Consider the following 17042-nt stretch of genomic DNA (forward strand, 5'->3'; position numbering starts at 1 on the left):
TAAGTTTCTTTAGTTTAGGATACAGAACACAGTCTAACATTCAGAATCTGAGTAACAGGGATGTTTTATCATCATTAATGAAGTATAGTACATGCTTAGAAAGCAGACCCTTCAGGAACACTTATAGTGTATTTGGTGGGTGATTCAAAGAGCTTCTGTGTGAGTCCTGGGAACACAGACGTGTGCTTATATCTGAATATGGCTACATCACCACCTGGAAAATACCAAGGCCACACTATTGAGAAACCTAGAAAAGCACATAGTTTCTCCATCACTACTGTTAGGCATATCCCTACAGAGTATGCGTAGTCTCTTGAAAACAATTAAGTCTTAGAATTAAGTTGGGTTTTGTCACATACCATGTGGATTGGAGGAGGTGAAATATGAATTGCTCTCTCAGGTAGATGCAAAGCATCATTAACCTGACTAGAGTCTGAGTTTGCTGCTCTCTATTTGAGCTAGGCTAGACCAAAATACCGGTTCACAATAAAAAGCTGGTGAGAATGAGGCCTGGAACTCAGTGCAATTCCAACAATACAGCTTGACCTTGCTTTGCTATCCAAACAGCAACGAGCCGTGCAGAGGAAACACGTAAGAGAGCAGACAGGGCATGGGCTGCCTCCACAGACCACTCCAGCAGCAGAGTCCTCCTGGTGTGCAGCAGCAGCATGGGCTCCGTGCCTCCAACAGGCCTCTCCTGCCACGGGCAGGGGTGTGACCACGTGAGAGTGCATCACAGCCACCCTACTATCATGTAAGAAAAATCATCTTGGCCACAGTTACAATCTTCTGTCTTCTATTTCTTATTATATCGCTAGACCTACCCACACGATTGATTTCTCTCGTAACTTCATTATTTCAAGGGTCTGTCTCAGAATTGCAAGTTAGATGTAAGTTGAATGATCTACAAAAGTGACTATCTTCCTAGTAACAATCTACAATGAATTAAATGGTTTTTCTTATTCTTGATACTTTTCCAATTTCTAAAAATTTTCTAAAACACATACATATTTATTTTTTAGTATTTTGGTGGTCTGGAAAAACAGAGAACCAAATTTGGAACCATAAACAGATTTATTTCCCTCAGGTAACTGTAATCTGACAGAGTGCAAAGAAAAACAGGGGATGGAGACACCTAATCTGTGGTTTTAGGTCTGTCACTAGTTGTATGGTTGTATAACACTAAACACAATGGTCTCTCTCACTTTCTACACAAGAATGGCCACTTCTAACTCTAAAATTCTGAAATTTTTAAAATTATGGTCTAACATACAAAGAAAGAACACTGTACCAACTTTTTTCTGCTTTACAAAATGGGATGCTTCAAAACAACCCACAGAACAACCTATTCTGCCCATTGCAGACGTGGATTTCTAACTTACTCATTGAGAACTCTGTTGAATGTCATCACCACACTTCAGTAAGAGAACATTATAAACAGGAGGTGAGCATGCCTGCTCAGATTCAAGGTAAGTCTCCTGGTAATCTTAATGTAATCCCTTTTGTTCACAAGCACGATACATTTTCTCATTCATTTTGTTATCCCACAGTAGGAAATAACTAGCCATGTAGATGAGATTAGGCTAAATGTCACTTTATGTTCTTATAACAGCACAGCCAGTGTCAATTAATAAAATTAAATGTGATGAGCGTGATTATTTATATAGTTGTCTGTATTCACAACATTCTCATCTATATTTAGGACAGGAACCCAACTCTGAAAATCAAGTGTATGAAAACATTTTACTGGTTATTTTATTATAGCAGATCATACTTATATGAATGTGTACCATATTTACCAAATAAAATCCAAGTAACTTATCAAATATTTTTAAACACAATAATCAATTAAAGCTTGAAAAAATTAGAGACATTATTAAAGTTTGGAATTCTATGTAGAAACAATGTTCATTATACTTTATACTTTAAGATTTTCCGAATTTCTCCTTGTAAATGGCTTCTGTTATTTCTGATACATTAAGCTGTGTGGCTCACAATTCCAGTATACAGATCAGACATATGAAGTTGACTCGTGTGTGTGGACAGGTATTGCAAAATCTTTGCCGCGGTTCTATTCCATCCCTGTCTTTAGATGTGCGTTATCTCCTATTATCAGATTACTTTACCAAATTAAGTGAGATTAATTCTAAAACTGGCAATTAAATTACAGAGCAGTGGTTCTTAACTCTGGTTTTGCATTATACTCATCAGAAGATGTTTTTAAAATACCAGTAAATACCAATGTCAGACCTCACCCCTCAGAGGTTCTGGCACAGAGGAGATTCTGTGCCTGGTGGGCAGGCAGAGCAGGCCCTGGAGCGCCAGGCGCCCCCGTGACTGCCCGCTCACCTGCGCCAGCTCTCAGCCGCAGCCTTCAGCATAAGACCGATCATTCTGAAATGGAAACCAATGCCTAACGCATGCAGATTCTACAGATTCCTCCACAAAGAAAATATTTTTATAATAAGTGCACCAATAACCACTGGAATGCAATTCTTATTCTACATTTAGCCGCTAGAATAACAGGCCGGGGAAGTGAGCATAGAGTTAACCGACACTACTCAATGACATCAGAATAGCATGATTAAAAGTTAGCCAACAGAGTTAGATCAGAAATATGGTTGACTAACTAGGATCTAACCAGAATTAGTACTCTACTATTAAAATGACTTCTTTTGCTTCAGGAAATAAAATTATTGGCTGTAGTGTGGTTTGATGGCCTAATGAAATCAAGAGAAACATGCAACTAACTGTACAGCATTTTGGCAACACAGTTTCGGAACCAGTTGGCAATACCAATCTACTGAAAGGCCTACATTTTTAACTCCAAGACCAAATTGTGAACAGGTAAGGAGAACATTTGGTTTTTACAAGTAGTCTCTAAAGTTTCTATAAAATTTCAAAGTCAACTCTTTATGAGAAGGTTACACAATTTTAATAAAAGAAGACTTCAGCTATAGCTAAGATCTCCACTAAACCAGCATTCAACAAAGAGTAAGAAGGAAAAAAATAACCTCATAACCCTTGAGGGTCATGTTCTCCTTCTTCCTCAAACATAATCCTGATGTGCCGAAGAACACTGCTTATCACTGTCTCCAGTGACTTGGAGCTGATGTGCTAACCAGTCCCTCTGAGTCTGTCTGACATGGCAGTTAAACATGAAAGCAAATCACTTTATTGCAGACAGTCTTCAACCCAATTACAGACTAAAATCACGACTCTTATAAATGTAAATCACAATGGTAAAACTAAACTGAAAGTAAACTTCAGACAACACAGAATATTTTACATCTTGAAAGCAATGTAAGTAAGGCTCTCAGGTAAATTATTCTGATACAATCTTATTTTTTATATTCTTGAACTTTTACATGACATCAGTTTTCAAAAACCTGAAACACACTGTTCATATTAGACTGCTCTTAGAGTGTCCTACAGGGGGGAAAAATGAATACTTCTAATAAAAGTTGCACTATAATTTTAAATCCTCACTTAAATATTTACTGAGTGCTTAACTATATGCAAAATAGAAGGCAAAGCAAAATGCTATAAATGTTTTATGTTAGGTAAAACTCAGTATTTCCCCCTTTTTTTTTTTTTCAATTCTTGCTACACAAAAATAGTATTATAACATCTTCAGGCAGAAAGCCACATGGAACCTTAAGCTTCCCATTAATTATCTTCACCTAAGAGCCTGTTCCTTCTCTGATATTCATTGCCTCATTAATGGTGGTGATGGCTTCCCACAACCCCCAAGCTAGAACTTTGCCTTTACCCTCACCTCCCCCACCTCACACAAGTAATCAGCCACCAAATGCTGCTGATCCTTCTTCCGTCCCTTTCTTCCCAGTCCTCTGTCCTTGCCACCCCCCTCGTCTTTGCCCTCCACCTGTGCTTTCCCAGCTGAGGTGCACAACACAATTTGCTGACAAGCAGGAAGAAGATATTAGAACATTTATACATATTTACTTTCTATCTTTGAAAATAGAAAAAAGAAGCTTTACCAGTACATGTTTAGTTTGGGGATTAAATTACACACATATAATTTAGAAATATATGCATTTACATTAGGGGTACAGATGAACAACTGCTGAAAAAGCTGTGCGGTAAGTCAAGTTTGAAGACCCCAGGAATCGACTCGACAACGGCGAGTTGTCCTCCACTGTCTCTTTCCAATTCTGTAGTCCCAACGAGTTATGGTCCTGACAGATGAGGCTGGCCATGTCCCTCCGCTGACAAAAGACCCTTGCCTGGCTCTTCACGTCTCTCCACAAGGCCTCCGAGGCCCTTTACAGAGCAGTGGCCTCTCCACCTCTCCGTGCGCACTGCTCTCTGCTCCCCACCACTCACCCCTACTCTCCAGCCATACAATTTCTTACTGTTACACACCAGGCCCTTTCACAACTGAATGCCTGGCAGCAAGAAGTAGTATGAAGCAGTAGATCTTTGTCGGCATCTGGACGGCACAGAATACAAGAAAGTCACTGCATTCTTCTAAGACTCAGGTTCCCCATTCGTAAAATAAGGACAACATCCCTGCTCATAGGACTGTGGGAATGTTACAGGAGATAACAAAGTAAACTCACCTGAGCACATTTAATTATCACAACAATGCTATGAGGCAGGTGCCATCATTATCCCTTTTTACAGGTGAGGAAACTGAGATACAGAGAGGCTGAGTAACTCACCCAAGGACACACGATTAGCAAGTGGCAGAGCAGGGGTTCAACCTGGCTGGACCAGAGCTCAGTACCCTTAGGGTATCTGCCAAAGGTTTGATCTATCTCAACTCTGGTGTCCTCATGAGAGATACGAGGTGACTAGAAGATCAAGGTCCTTCCGGTCTAACATTCTATGCTTCTAATTAAAATCTTACAGCCCAGGTAACAACTTTATTGGGTCTGCCTTCTGTTAGATTCCGAGATACAGTGGAAGGAGGGGCCTCTGTGTGTTGATATTTATTCTTAAAGAAAAACAAAAGATAATAGGGACCAAAATTTCAACAGGTCCCCTTTTCCTCTAGCCTGGATGATATCTGATTTCTCTCCAGTCATGAACCGAGTAGAAGATGCGACAGGTTTTACCAAAGTTACTTCCTTTCCCCTAATTTCAACAGGAAATGTGAAACTTCAAGTCTTCTTCCCCACCAAAGGCCTATCACTAAATTAGCATAATCTTAGTTTTTTGGGTGTGGGGAGAGAGATTATCAGTCTTCCTGAACACTCAAAAGCCAAACACACACCAATTTAACTAACAACTTTAAGAAAAAGACACTAATATTTTCAATGCAGCTATTAAAATATATCCTTAAAAATGGACATACCATGAAGAAAGGTCTTAAAGGATTACTGAAAAAATCTCCACTAAGCACCACTCCAAACTAGGCACTCCTCTGTTTGCTAAGGATAAAGCAACGAGCGAAATGAAGTTGCTTCCTCTTGCTGGAGGTTACATTCTGCTGAATATGTAACAGGAGATTAGGTGAAAGATACGTGCAGGCATGATCATACATTTAGGGTTGCTTCTATTGTAGACTCTGGGTTGTAACTGCTAGAACTGAGCTGTACACTCATTAATTAGCTTTAAATTATGAACTTATCCAAAGAGCTAGCACAGACTCTACCACTGGCACAGTCGTGAACATTTTCCGAAAGTGGGAAAATAAAGGTATCTATTCACTGGACGCTCCTTATGTGCTGTCAGAACAGGAATACACGTGATTTTAGATGATTTCTTGAAAAAGAGAAATAGGAAAGATGACCTCAGAAATGCAATTCTAAAACAGATCAGTTTTTTTAAAAAAACAGCAGATGGTATTTACTATTTATTTAAATTAAATGTATTGACTGAAACTGGTTAATAACATTATATATATTTCAAGTGTACAATTCTATAATATATCATCTGTGTACTGCACTGTGTCTCACCACGCAAAGTGTAGTCTCCTTCCGTCAGCATGTATTTGACCCCCTTCCCCTCTGGTAACCACATACTGTTGTCTGTGTCCAAAGGTCTGTTTGTTTAGTTTGTTCTTTTGTTGCTTTAGAACAGATCTGCTTTAACCTGAGGAGTACCTCCTTTGTTGGAACTACTATACTCTGTAATTTCACCACCAAGAGGTTCTTCTAGGATAATAAGCATCCTGGAACCACATGGGAAGAATCATTTCATAGAGAAACAGATTGAGGCTCAAAAGCAGTGATTTTCAAGATGAGGTGGCTAAAAGAAGTATTTCCAACATATTATTTTCACAAAAAAAGAAAAGTGCTACAAAATCTTAGCTGATTGGCCTATCTAGAAGACAGACGGTTAAAGTATAACAAGGGAAAATGTCAAAAAAGGTTAAGAAATAGAGGTAAATCAAAGAGAGTTAAAATGTATGTAGAAGTAATTAGAAGATGTCAAAAATTCAAAGTCAGCCTTGGGTCAGCCCAAGACCCTGAAAAAGACAAGATAATACTTTGTTCTCGCCTGCAACTAAGGACTGCTCAGTCCTATACCCAAAGTTTAGCAGTATTAGTACTGATGAGCTAAATCACACTGTTAGTTAAATAGGCTTTTGTGCATTGGTCTTGGGAAACTCCATCCACATAACATACGTTGTTCCTGTGGGGAAATACAGTTTAAGTCCCAAGTAACCAATTTATGAACTCTTGGAATACAACTTTCTGTAGCTGGACTGAGCAGAATGGTTGAGTTGACTTCATGATTAGAATAATCAATATTTCCACTATATCTTGCAAAACTGCAGAATTTTTTAACAACTGCCTACATGAACTGTGCCAAAGATCAATGACAAGTGGCAGACTGAAGTCTCGGTTTTGTGACCTGCCCAGCACCAGGCTGGCTACCATCAGGAACACTGACAGAGCTGCTAAAAGAACTAATATTTTGAGGCTGCCATCTGTATTATATAAATGACTATTTTCCTCCCTTGCATATTGGGCATGATAATGTGGAAGAATTTAGCCAACTCTTAGGATATATTTTGAGGCTGTCAAGATGGGAGCTCTTATTCTGGATCCTTGAATTTTCCGCACAGACCATAGCGTAGGATCTGTGGCCATTACTAGGTTAGTCAGCCTGGCAAATTTACACACATGACCAGGACAGATGCCTCCATCTTTTGGTCACTGGAAAAACCTGGCAGGAAAACATGCACGAGCTACCAAAACCTGAAAGCAGTCTCTTAATGGCTGCACCTTTTCAATAGTCGGAGTGTGTCTGTCCTGGCACTACAAGTGTAACAGCCACAGGAAAACCAGCAGGCTAATCAACTCAAATGATGCGGGGTCTCAGAGTATACAGGGTTCGGAGAGAAGAGATGTTAGGAATGGACAGAAATGACGTGAGCAAAGTCAGGACAAAGCTAGGTGCTGACAGGCGAGTGCTAGGTCAGTCAACTCGCCAGCGCCGCGCTCATCAGCGCTCCCTTCCCAGTGCAAGCCGGCCTAGGCGCCCACGGATGTCTGAACTCGCTGTTCTCCGCGGAACAAATCTCTCTATAGCAACTGAAGAACACGTAGGTCCTCCAAGTCAATCCTAGTCGACTACAGGATTACAGGGTCAGTTCTGTTTTCATAGTTAATGATGCAAACGTGTTGAAAATCTGTTAATTTTCACTTTTTTCTGTACTGGCAATATATGGAAACAAAAGACCAATTTATGCTTTCCTATGAAAAAAAAGTCAATCATAAGATAAAATCAGTATCTTTTAAAAATGCCCAGAATTTAGATTGTACAGAGAGAAGTAATGAATCAGAGACTATATTCTACAGTTTGAATGACAGAACATATGCAAGTTTCAGAAACTGTAAAACCGACGAGTCCCTCTTTTGTGATTTAGTAGTTAGAACATACTTGTGTAAAAGTGTATTATTTATTTATTTACATTACTACTACTCCCTATTAGACTAGAAGTTCCTCATAAACAGATAATCACAAAGTATCCATTTCTAATTCTCCACCTCTCTAATAGAGTACCTGGTATATAGTAGATGCTCAACAAATGTTTCTTAAATAAACTAGAAGTGTTAATTCAGCTGAAATACATAAACCACCACTCCTGATCCTAAAATACACATATGTATTTGTATACATACACATATAAAAGAGATAGATGTTATTTTCATTTACTCTTCACAAATATGATAGTTGATTTGAGAACTAGAAACTTCACATTTTAATAGAAGGTCACACATTTTCCCAGGGAAGAATAACATCAACTTGACTTTAATAACAAAGTAATGCTTTAAAGCTAAATATGGTAGCTACATTAAGAAACTCATGTCATGAGGTCTTAAAAATCCCAAACTGAGTTAGTCTTGTAGAAAACAGAACAATGCTTAAGTGATTCTGAGATTTCCATAATTTCGGAAGAGATTTTTAAAAAATCACTATAGCCACACCCAACATCATATATAAAAGTGTTTACTAAGTACCAAGGCTTGTGCCAAGCACTTTGCTACAGTATCTCATTTACCCCCAAAATGATATGAGGTAGGTGTTATCACTCAGTTTTACTAAGAATATATTTTTAACTATTAGGAAAAAACTATTGGCCTTATAGATGATCTGAATCAATGCTTTCAGTTTATAATTTTAAAAAACCCAAGAGGAACAGAAGAAAGAAAGCACACTTGTGTTATGCAGCTGGATGACTAGTATGGAAGCGTACAGAGAATACTACATTAAAAAGGCAGTCTTAGGAAAAGGTCTAACTTGTCTAAGAAACGGTCAGAATTCGGGTTACTATATTGTGGTGAAAAGATACCTGCAAGTCCACGTTCACTGCAGCATTATTCACAGTAGCCAAGACATGGGAACAACCGAAGTGTCCACTGACAGATGAATGGGTCAACTGTGGTGTATATACACAGTGGAGTATTACTCAGCCGAAGAAAGGAAACCCTGCCATTTGCAACAGGGGTGGACCTGGAGGGCATTATGCTAAATGAAATAAGTCAGATAGACGAAAATACTGTATGATCCCACTTACATATGGGAACTTGAAAACATCGAACTTATAGAAACAGAGAGTAGGATGGTGGTTGCCAGGGACTGAGGAAGTGGGGAGACAAATAACTTTCAGTTATAAGATTAATTAAGTTCTGGGGATGTAGTGTACAGCATGGTGACCAGAGTTAACAACGTGGACTGTGTCCTGGAAGCTGCTGGGAGAGCATTTTCAAAGTTCTCACCATAACCACAACAACACAATGGTAATTTTGTGAGGTGATGGATGTGTTCATCAACCTTGTTGTGGCCAACATTTCACAATACATACATATATCAAATCATCATACAGTACGCCTTCACTTACACAATGTTTTATGTCAATTTAATGTCAATAAAAATAGAAAAATTCAGATGATTAGCTATTTGACAGAAATTAGGCCAGACAGGGGGGATTTGGTTAAGTTGTAGAGCAGCAATTTTCAACCTTTTTCATTTTGTGGCACATAAACTAATTACTATAATTCTGCAGCACACTAAAAAATACATGTTTTGCTCATCTGACATAAAAAAAATAGGCATACCTGGTTCATTCATACCATATGGCTATTGTTGTGTTGACTGCTGTCATTTGTATTTGATAATCTAAGGAAAAAGAGGTCAGTGCCCCTGACCAAACAGTCAGGTACGGAATGTTTTCAAGGTCTTGCAGCACACCAGTGCACTGTAGCAAACCAGCTGAAAATCGCTGTTGTAGAGAAAAAATTTGTGTTTTCCCTGAAGGCCATGGGGCGATAACAAGTAATAACACTGATGATTATTTTTAGAGCAGCTTCTACCATTGAGTGAATGCTTGAGGATTAATGCTAGTTTTATGCCCCAAACTTTACAGGACGCAAAGCCGTTCGTGTGTGCCAAAGCCAGCAAGGCTCTTAACTCCAGCCTTACAGTGCCCCCGCAGGAGACCTTGCAGGAGAGCGATGTGAACACACCCTCTCATAATAATACAGATTATAAGTCTTCAGGAAAAAGAAGATATTGAAGAACATCCACGGTTTTAAACAAGATCTAAGGGAGTACTTTCTGAACTGCAGAAGCCACAGATGTATCCGCCTCGTGGAACACAATCACCGAGAAGCCCGGAAGGCAACCTCACAAATAGTTGACCAAAATGGAACGCATCTATCACCTCCTTAAAACATTTCCCTTGTGGTTCAGCATCTCTCAATTACCCACAGTATAAAACTGAAAAAGAAGAAAACAAAACTCCAGAATTATTGCCTAGCCCTACTATCACTGTTAACTACTTTTTATTTTAACCCAACTACAAGTCCTCATAAGCAGCAAAGGGGTCAACCTGAAACATACTCATCTTTTCTACTGGTGTAACAAAAGAACGTGGGTTTTATCAGACAGACTTGTTTTGCCATTTACCACCTGTGTAGCCTCAAACAAGTTAACATTATTTAACATTTCCATTTACCTTCAAACCAACTACTCCTACAAGCAGCAAGGTTTTTCTTGTTTGTTTTACTGCAAAACAGCCATAGGAAAAATGTGGTGAGGGAGTGATTGAAGGTATCTGCTCTGGTAGGATTCCTCAGTGAAATGCAAGTTTCCTAGTTGGACGCGAAATGGAGACTTCCCACTTGAAGCAAAGAGATGCCTAAGGTATTATACGGCTTCAACACAACCTTGGCAGAGCAAGGGAGTGCACGAGCCTTTGAACAAGGAAAGGGTAAAAAGAAAGGGGAGAACCACTGAGATCCACCCACAGAAATAAGAGCAGAGGACAAAGTCCAAAGTAGGTTTTATTTAAATCTCAGCAGAGAGTCAGGCATAATGATGAATGAAAGAAGCCAGACACAAAAGAATCCACACTATGCCATCCATTTCTATGAAGTCCAGTGACACAGAAAAACTCGATTATGGTGATGGAAGTCAGAATAGTGGTTCCTTCCAGGTAGAGAGGGGAAGGATACCTTCGGGGAAGGGGGCCGAGGGAGCCTCCTGGAGGGCTAAAAATGTTCTATATCTTGATCTAGGCAGTGGTTTCAAGAGTACACACATGTAAAAAATGCACTGGTCTGAGCACCTAAGTTATGGGTACTTTCCATGTAAGAATACCTCAAAATGAAACAAATTAAAGGGAGTGGGGGGTCAAGCCGGGACAAGGACCATAAAAATCTTCTAAGAGTATATAAACTTTAACTTTTCTATGTTTTTAAATTTTTGTTGTCCACAATCTATTTCTCTATGAGGAGAAGCAATAAGTGTGTTATAAAATAAGTTCAGAGTTTCTTTGAAAGTAGTTAGGAAGGTGGAAGCTGGGAGGTCTTTGTTGCCTTCTGTGTCTAGATCCCAGGGGGCCAGAAATGGAAAGAAGAGAGTGGGTACCGGTAGCCAAGTGCCTGCCCCAGGACAGGAGAACTCAGGGAAACAATTTGGGCCTGACGAGCAACAGCAAAGTCCCAGAGGTTCTGCCCTCTTATTGGTGTTATCAATAATTCATGCATATATTATAATATAATCCCCGATGTCCTGTAGACAACTTATTAAACTGTATCTACTTGGTTAAAAATATACTCATTCTTCCAACAGTATTTTTAGAAATTATTTCCTCCCAAAGTAATCTGATTATGAAGTCTAACTAGAGGCAAGAGTAATATAAACTCTACCACAACCATCATTAACTCTGGACAATACCAAGAACCTGTGTGTTATACGACATGAAGCTGTACACACTCCATTTTTACAGCTTTTGTTAGCTCTCAGAATCATGTGCTGTGCTTCTCTGACACATTTATGGAAGATGTTTGTAAGAGTCACAAAGAAGGGGGTATGTGAAACCAATGAACAAACAAACCTGGGTTAACCAATCCTTCAGAACCCCACCACTCATCAAAAGAAAAAAATGATGCAATGGTCTAAGACAAAGAAAGTATAATGAGCAAGGCCCTACTACAAATCCTCTGTCCAGGTGGATGGTTTCACTCTTACCTTTATCACGATCATAGAGTAAATCTTCTGTTGAGCAAGGGCTACCGTCCTGGGATTCTGGGGGACAGAAGGGGGAGACACAGGGCGAGTGGCTGCTGCAGCTGCTGCTGCGCTCCTGCACAGAGGGGGTCTGCGTGTCGATGCTGCGCGTGCTGCTGCTCCGGTAGTGAGCAGGGAGTGGAGCTCTTCGGCCGTCCGGGATATCCAAGGGCTGTCAGAGGAACGACCGTCAAACATGTGAACGACAGTGCATACTGTTCGCGTCAAAGAAACATGATGTTTCCTTTGACATCATATTCCACTATCATCAGCATAACTGATTCTTTCGAGTATAAAAATACCGATCTTGTGTCTTAATTCTATATGTTACCTTTATTGAACAAAAAATTTCTTTCAAATCCCAAAGTCTTTAGGTTTCAAAGTACTAAGGATAAATTGTCTTTAAAATCCCACAGCTCTCTGTATGTATTGTAGGTTAGCACTTCCCATAATATTCTCCAGGGCAGAGGCTTCTTTTAACACTGTATACTGAGTGCCAAGTACTGGGTCTGGCACATAGTAGACATTCAATAAATAAAATTTGAATGAATCCATTGAACTGCTCAAAAACTCACTTTCACTTGCTAGTAAGAAAAGTCAAATCTAATCTTCACAGGTCTAAATCTTTGTTTGTTCATTCTTTCTTATTTTAATTTTGGAGGCCAGGAACAAAGCCATGTTTTCTACTTCCTTTGCAAATTACCCAAAATTTCTAATAAAGAGTCTTTTCCTATCAGTACTCAATGAAGGATATTAACATAACTCAGAACAGTTCTGCTAATTTGGTATCCAACAGAGAAGGACTACTCATAATTTTGCTTAGTTCCAGTGCATTGTTCTGAGGGGCAAAAATAAAAAAAAAATAGAAATGAAACTATAATCACAGAATCATATATTTTGGACCAGATAAGACCTTTAAAGCTCATTAGTCTAATGTCTTCATAAATAAAGAACTTAGAGTTTCAAGCTCCTGGTGACATGGCTGATTAAACAGCATCAGAGTTTCTGCCTCAGTAACTTTCTACTCTACTGCTTAAAGCTGGATCTGACTCCATTTTCCTCATCGGTGTGATAAAAAAGGCCAACAAATAAAAGTCTACATAGTAATCATTGAACATGTTTTTGTTATTATATAGACAAGATTGTGATGCTAGGGGAAAGAATCAACATACTCAGTTCATTTACAACTCATTTTCAGTATTTACTGCTCTTACTCTGAGCTTTGTCGTTTCAGAGTTTTTAGAAGTACTGTCAGAGAGAAAATGGAGTAAGAACAAATTTGGTAAGATTCAAAAAGTATCTGTTTTTCTGTAACAATCAACTTAAGTGACTTTACTGAAATAAAAACTTTCATTTATCCATGCAAGGATACTAAGCTGAAGCTACACCATCCTCACAACCCGACCACAACGACTCTGCTGTAAAGAGATTACATAAATATTAGTTCATTTTGTAAATTAAAAAAGGAAAACCTTCCAATTTAGGAAAGAAATAGTCCTAAACATTAATTTATTTGGTCAAATGCTAAGAACATTTATTTTTATTATTTACAAATTTTTTCTTTTATTTAACTAAATTTTGATTTTAATTACGACTCTGCCCTAAATCTTAGACTGAACAAAGAATAAATCATTGGTGCAGTTTTTGGGGGAGAGAGGAGGGGTAAGATTATATGATGCTTAGTATAAGATGTGTGAGGTTCTCAGGACAACCCATATAGAAAGGTCATTTTGGAAAATATATTTGAGGGCCTTATGACAATTATTTCTGAAAACTTAGATATTTGTTTTGAGTCAATAAATGTGTTACTTTAATAAAAATGTCGATATTAGTTATCAGAATTATAAGAATTCGTAGATAAAAATTTTAAGAATTAGAGTTATCTTTCATTCATGTCCTATTTGATAAACACAATATTTCTGTATTCTTATTTCTCAGATAAATCAATTTCCTTAACCAATTTTTGTTCTGTTGGGGAGGAGGATTAGAAGAATTAGAATAACAAAACAGATTTTAGAAATCTACATATTAATATAAGGCAACAAAGGGAAATATAAAGGCTTAAGAACATTAATATACTTAACAGTACAATTTTCTTTTTTTTAGCTATTCATAGATTACTTAAGGAGTCAGCAAACATGTGACTGATTTTCTCATCCTCAAAAAAATTGACCAATTTCACTTCCTTACATTACTGTTCTAAAATGTTATTTAATACAAATAAGGAAACATTTTAATGGTTAACAGCTAAGATATGACTTAACTTCTGAAGGGTTCCCTTATGGCATAATAAATATAAAATAAAAATTTTAATATGAAATCCCTAGGGAGAGTATAATGGCATAACCTTTGGGAGAGTATTTTAGCAATATTCATCAAAATTTAAAACGTACAAATGCTTTGACCCAGCAACTCTAATTTCACTGCCAGGAACTCGTTTGCGAGAGTATGCGATGTTTTCTAAAGCACTCCTGGTGCTGACAACTAAGAATAATCTAAATGCCTATCAACAGGGGCCTTCGAAATTATGGCTCGTTCATATGATGATTCACTATATATCAGCAGACACACACACCTGAATGGAGTAGATAAAGAAAAAAACTAAATAATGCTCAGAGCTCTCAGAGCTGCTAAGCAATAGTGAGATAGGGAGAAAGTTTTATTTTCTTATTTTATAAATATAAAATTAAACTGTTTCGATTTTTAGATTAACTCTAACTCAGTTTTAAAGCCTACACATTACTTGGAGGAATCAGATACACATTTGACATAAATTACATCATATTTTAGTCCCAAAAAACATCAGAGATAATAAAGCCAAAGGCTACATGATGGTTTCTTTTGTTGAATATACCTTTAAAATGTGGTCAAATATAGGTTCACATGTAGTAGTGCTCAGATGTCTTTTCTGGGATGCAGGTATTTATAAAGTATTTTTGATTAATTCAAAAATGGACCAAAGACCTAAATATAAGAAAAAACTAAAACTATAAAGCTTTTAGAAGAAAATAATAAATCATTGTGACCTTATATTAGCCAACGGCTTCTTAGATATGACACCACACATACAAATAACAAAAGAAAAGATATCAGACTTATAAAAATTAAAAATGTTGTGCCTTGAAGGACATCATCAAGAAAGTGAAAAGACAACCCAAAGAATGTGAGATATTTTCAAATAATACATTTAACAAAGCCTCTTATCTAGAAAATACAGAATTTTACAAAGAACTTTTACAATTCAATAATAAAAGACAAATAACCTAATTTTAAAATGGAGCAAAGGATCTAAATAGACAATTTTCCAAAGAAGATACATAAATGGCCAACAACACATGAAAAGATGCTTAACATCATTAGCCATCAGGAAATACATATCAATGCCAATGATGAGATACCACTTCTTACCCACTAGGATGACTATAATAAAAGAGATAATTTCAAGTGTTGGTGAAGATGCAGAAATCAGAACCTTCATACACTGCTGGTGGAAATGTAAAATGGTACGGTGCGGTTACTTTGCAAAACAGTCTGGCAGTTTCTCAAAAGGTTAAACAAAAAGTTACCATACCAACAATACCACTCTTAGGTATATACCCGAGAGAGATGAAGGCATTATGTTCACATGAAAACTTGTATATAAATTTCATAGCAGCATTTTTCGTAAGAGCCACAAAGTAGAAACAATATAAATGTTCACTGAGGTCAGGATAAATAAAATTTATACACAACTGAGTATTATTTGGCAACAGAAAGGAATGAAGTACTTATACATGTTAAAATATACGTGAAACTTAAAAACATTATGCTAAGTGAAAAAAAGTTATAGGAGGCCATATATTATATATATGCATTTATATAAAATGTCTAGAATAGGCAACTCCACAAACAGAGAAGGTAGATCTGTGGCTGCCTAGGGCCGGGGCTAAAGCGTGCAGTTTCTTTTTAGGGTGATGAAAATGCTGAAAAATCAATTGTGCAGATGGTTGCACAACTTTGAATATACTAAAAGACCACTGAATTGCGTATTTTAAATGTATAAATTGTATGGTTTGTGAATTACATCTAATAAAACTGTTACCAAAAAAAGGACTTTTGAGACGGTTAACAATATCAAAGCGGAAAAAAAGATTCAAACATTCATTGTAACCTTACCTTAGACACTTCCTCCTTCCCATTATTTTCTTTAATGAAAACCTTTTCTAACTCAGGACTTATTCCTTCTACATTGCAGGGCACACGTGAAACAGATGATTTTGGCACTGAGATATTTGACAGCGGCATAGGGACTGATCTTGATCCAGTAGCCTACAAAACAGAAGATAAGGAGGTACCAAATTGTTTGTGGTCAAAGAAATCAAAACTAAAGAGTATGATAAATCTGAAAAGAGAAACTCCATGAGCAGAGTTATTTCGACCTTTCAAATGCAATATAATTGATACACAGACAGAAATTTAGGATCTAAAATAAGGTAAAAATCAGAGTCAAAATAACCCTGTATGCAAGTGTATAGGTATAATTATAATATGTATACTTTTAAAGTAGAATGGCAGACAAAATCTTCTGCACTATTTAATTTTTTTCCCTTTTCTGTTTTTACTGAAAAAGCAGTTGAAATCATGAAAGTTAAGTGTATCATGTGACTCTACTGTGTATGTGTGTGTGTTTCCTACACTGAGACAACTACCTACAAGTATTTTCCATTTCCATTTTGTCAGTCATTTAAGAAAACCTTTGGATTACTAAGTAATGTGGCAATGTTATCATATTAAAGCTCAACAACATTCACTTAACTTTCAGGATGTTTTCAAAAATCCTTTGGAGGAGTTCTCAAAAATTAACCACCTCTCCTAGTTGTTGTAAGGGTGCCGACGAATGTTAAGACCAGCCTTTGATACACAAGGAACTTATACAACAGAAAGAAAATTAAAAAATAAAGATGAACAAGGTAAAAATAAAAGCAATATATGATCCAATATATGATCTCTTTCTTATTCTGACTGATTAAAGTTGATACGTATGATTTATAATGAGGCGGACTGATAATGAC

General features: G+C 37.4%; 1 protein-coding gene across 3 annotated transcripts in view; it reads right to left on the reverse strand.

Annotated features, from left to right (window-relative positions):
- GLCCI1 (glucocorticoid induced 1) overlaps window positions 1-17042 on the reverse strand; it is a 98124-nt gene that overhangs the window by 5141 nt on the left and 75941 nt on the right. For 2 of the 3 annotated variants that reach the window (XM_036247132.1, XM_036247131.1), the window contains 2 exons: window positions 16147-16299; window positions 11953-12163 (listed from right to left, as the gene is read on the reverse strand). In XM_036247132.1, coding sequence (XP_036103025.1) covers window positions 11953-12163; window positions 16147-16299 — 364 coding nt within the window. The remainder of the gene's footprint in view (window positions 1-11952; window positions 12164-16146; window positions 16300-17042) is intronic. The other variant, XM_036247133.1, reaches the window with a different exon arrangement.

The sequence above is a fragment of the Molossus molossus genome, unplaced genomic scaffold, assembly GCF_014108415.1.
Source record: "Molossus molossus isolate mMolMol1 unplaced genomic scaffold, mMolMol1.p scaffold_m16_p_7, whole genome shotgun sequence".
Lineage (NCBI taxonomy): Eukaryota > Metazoa > Chordata > Mammalia > Chiroptera > Molossidae > Molossus > Molossus molossus.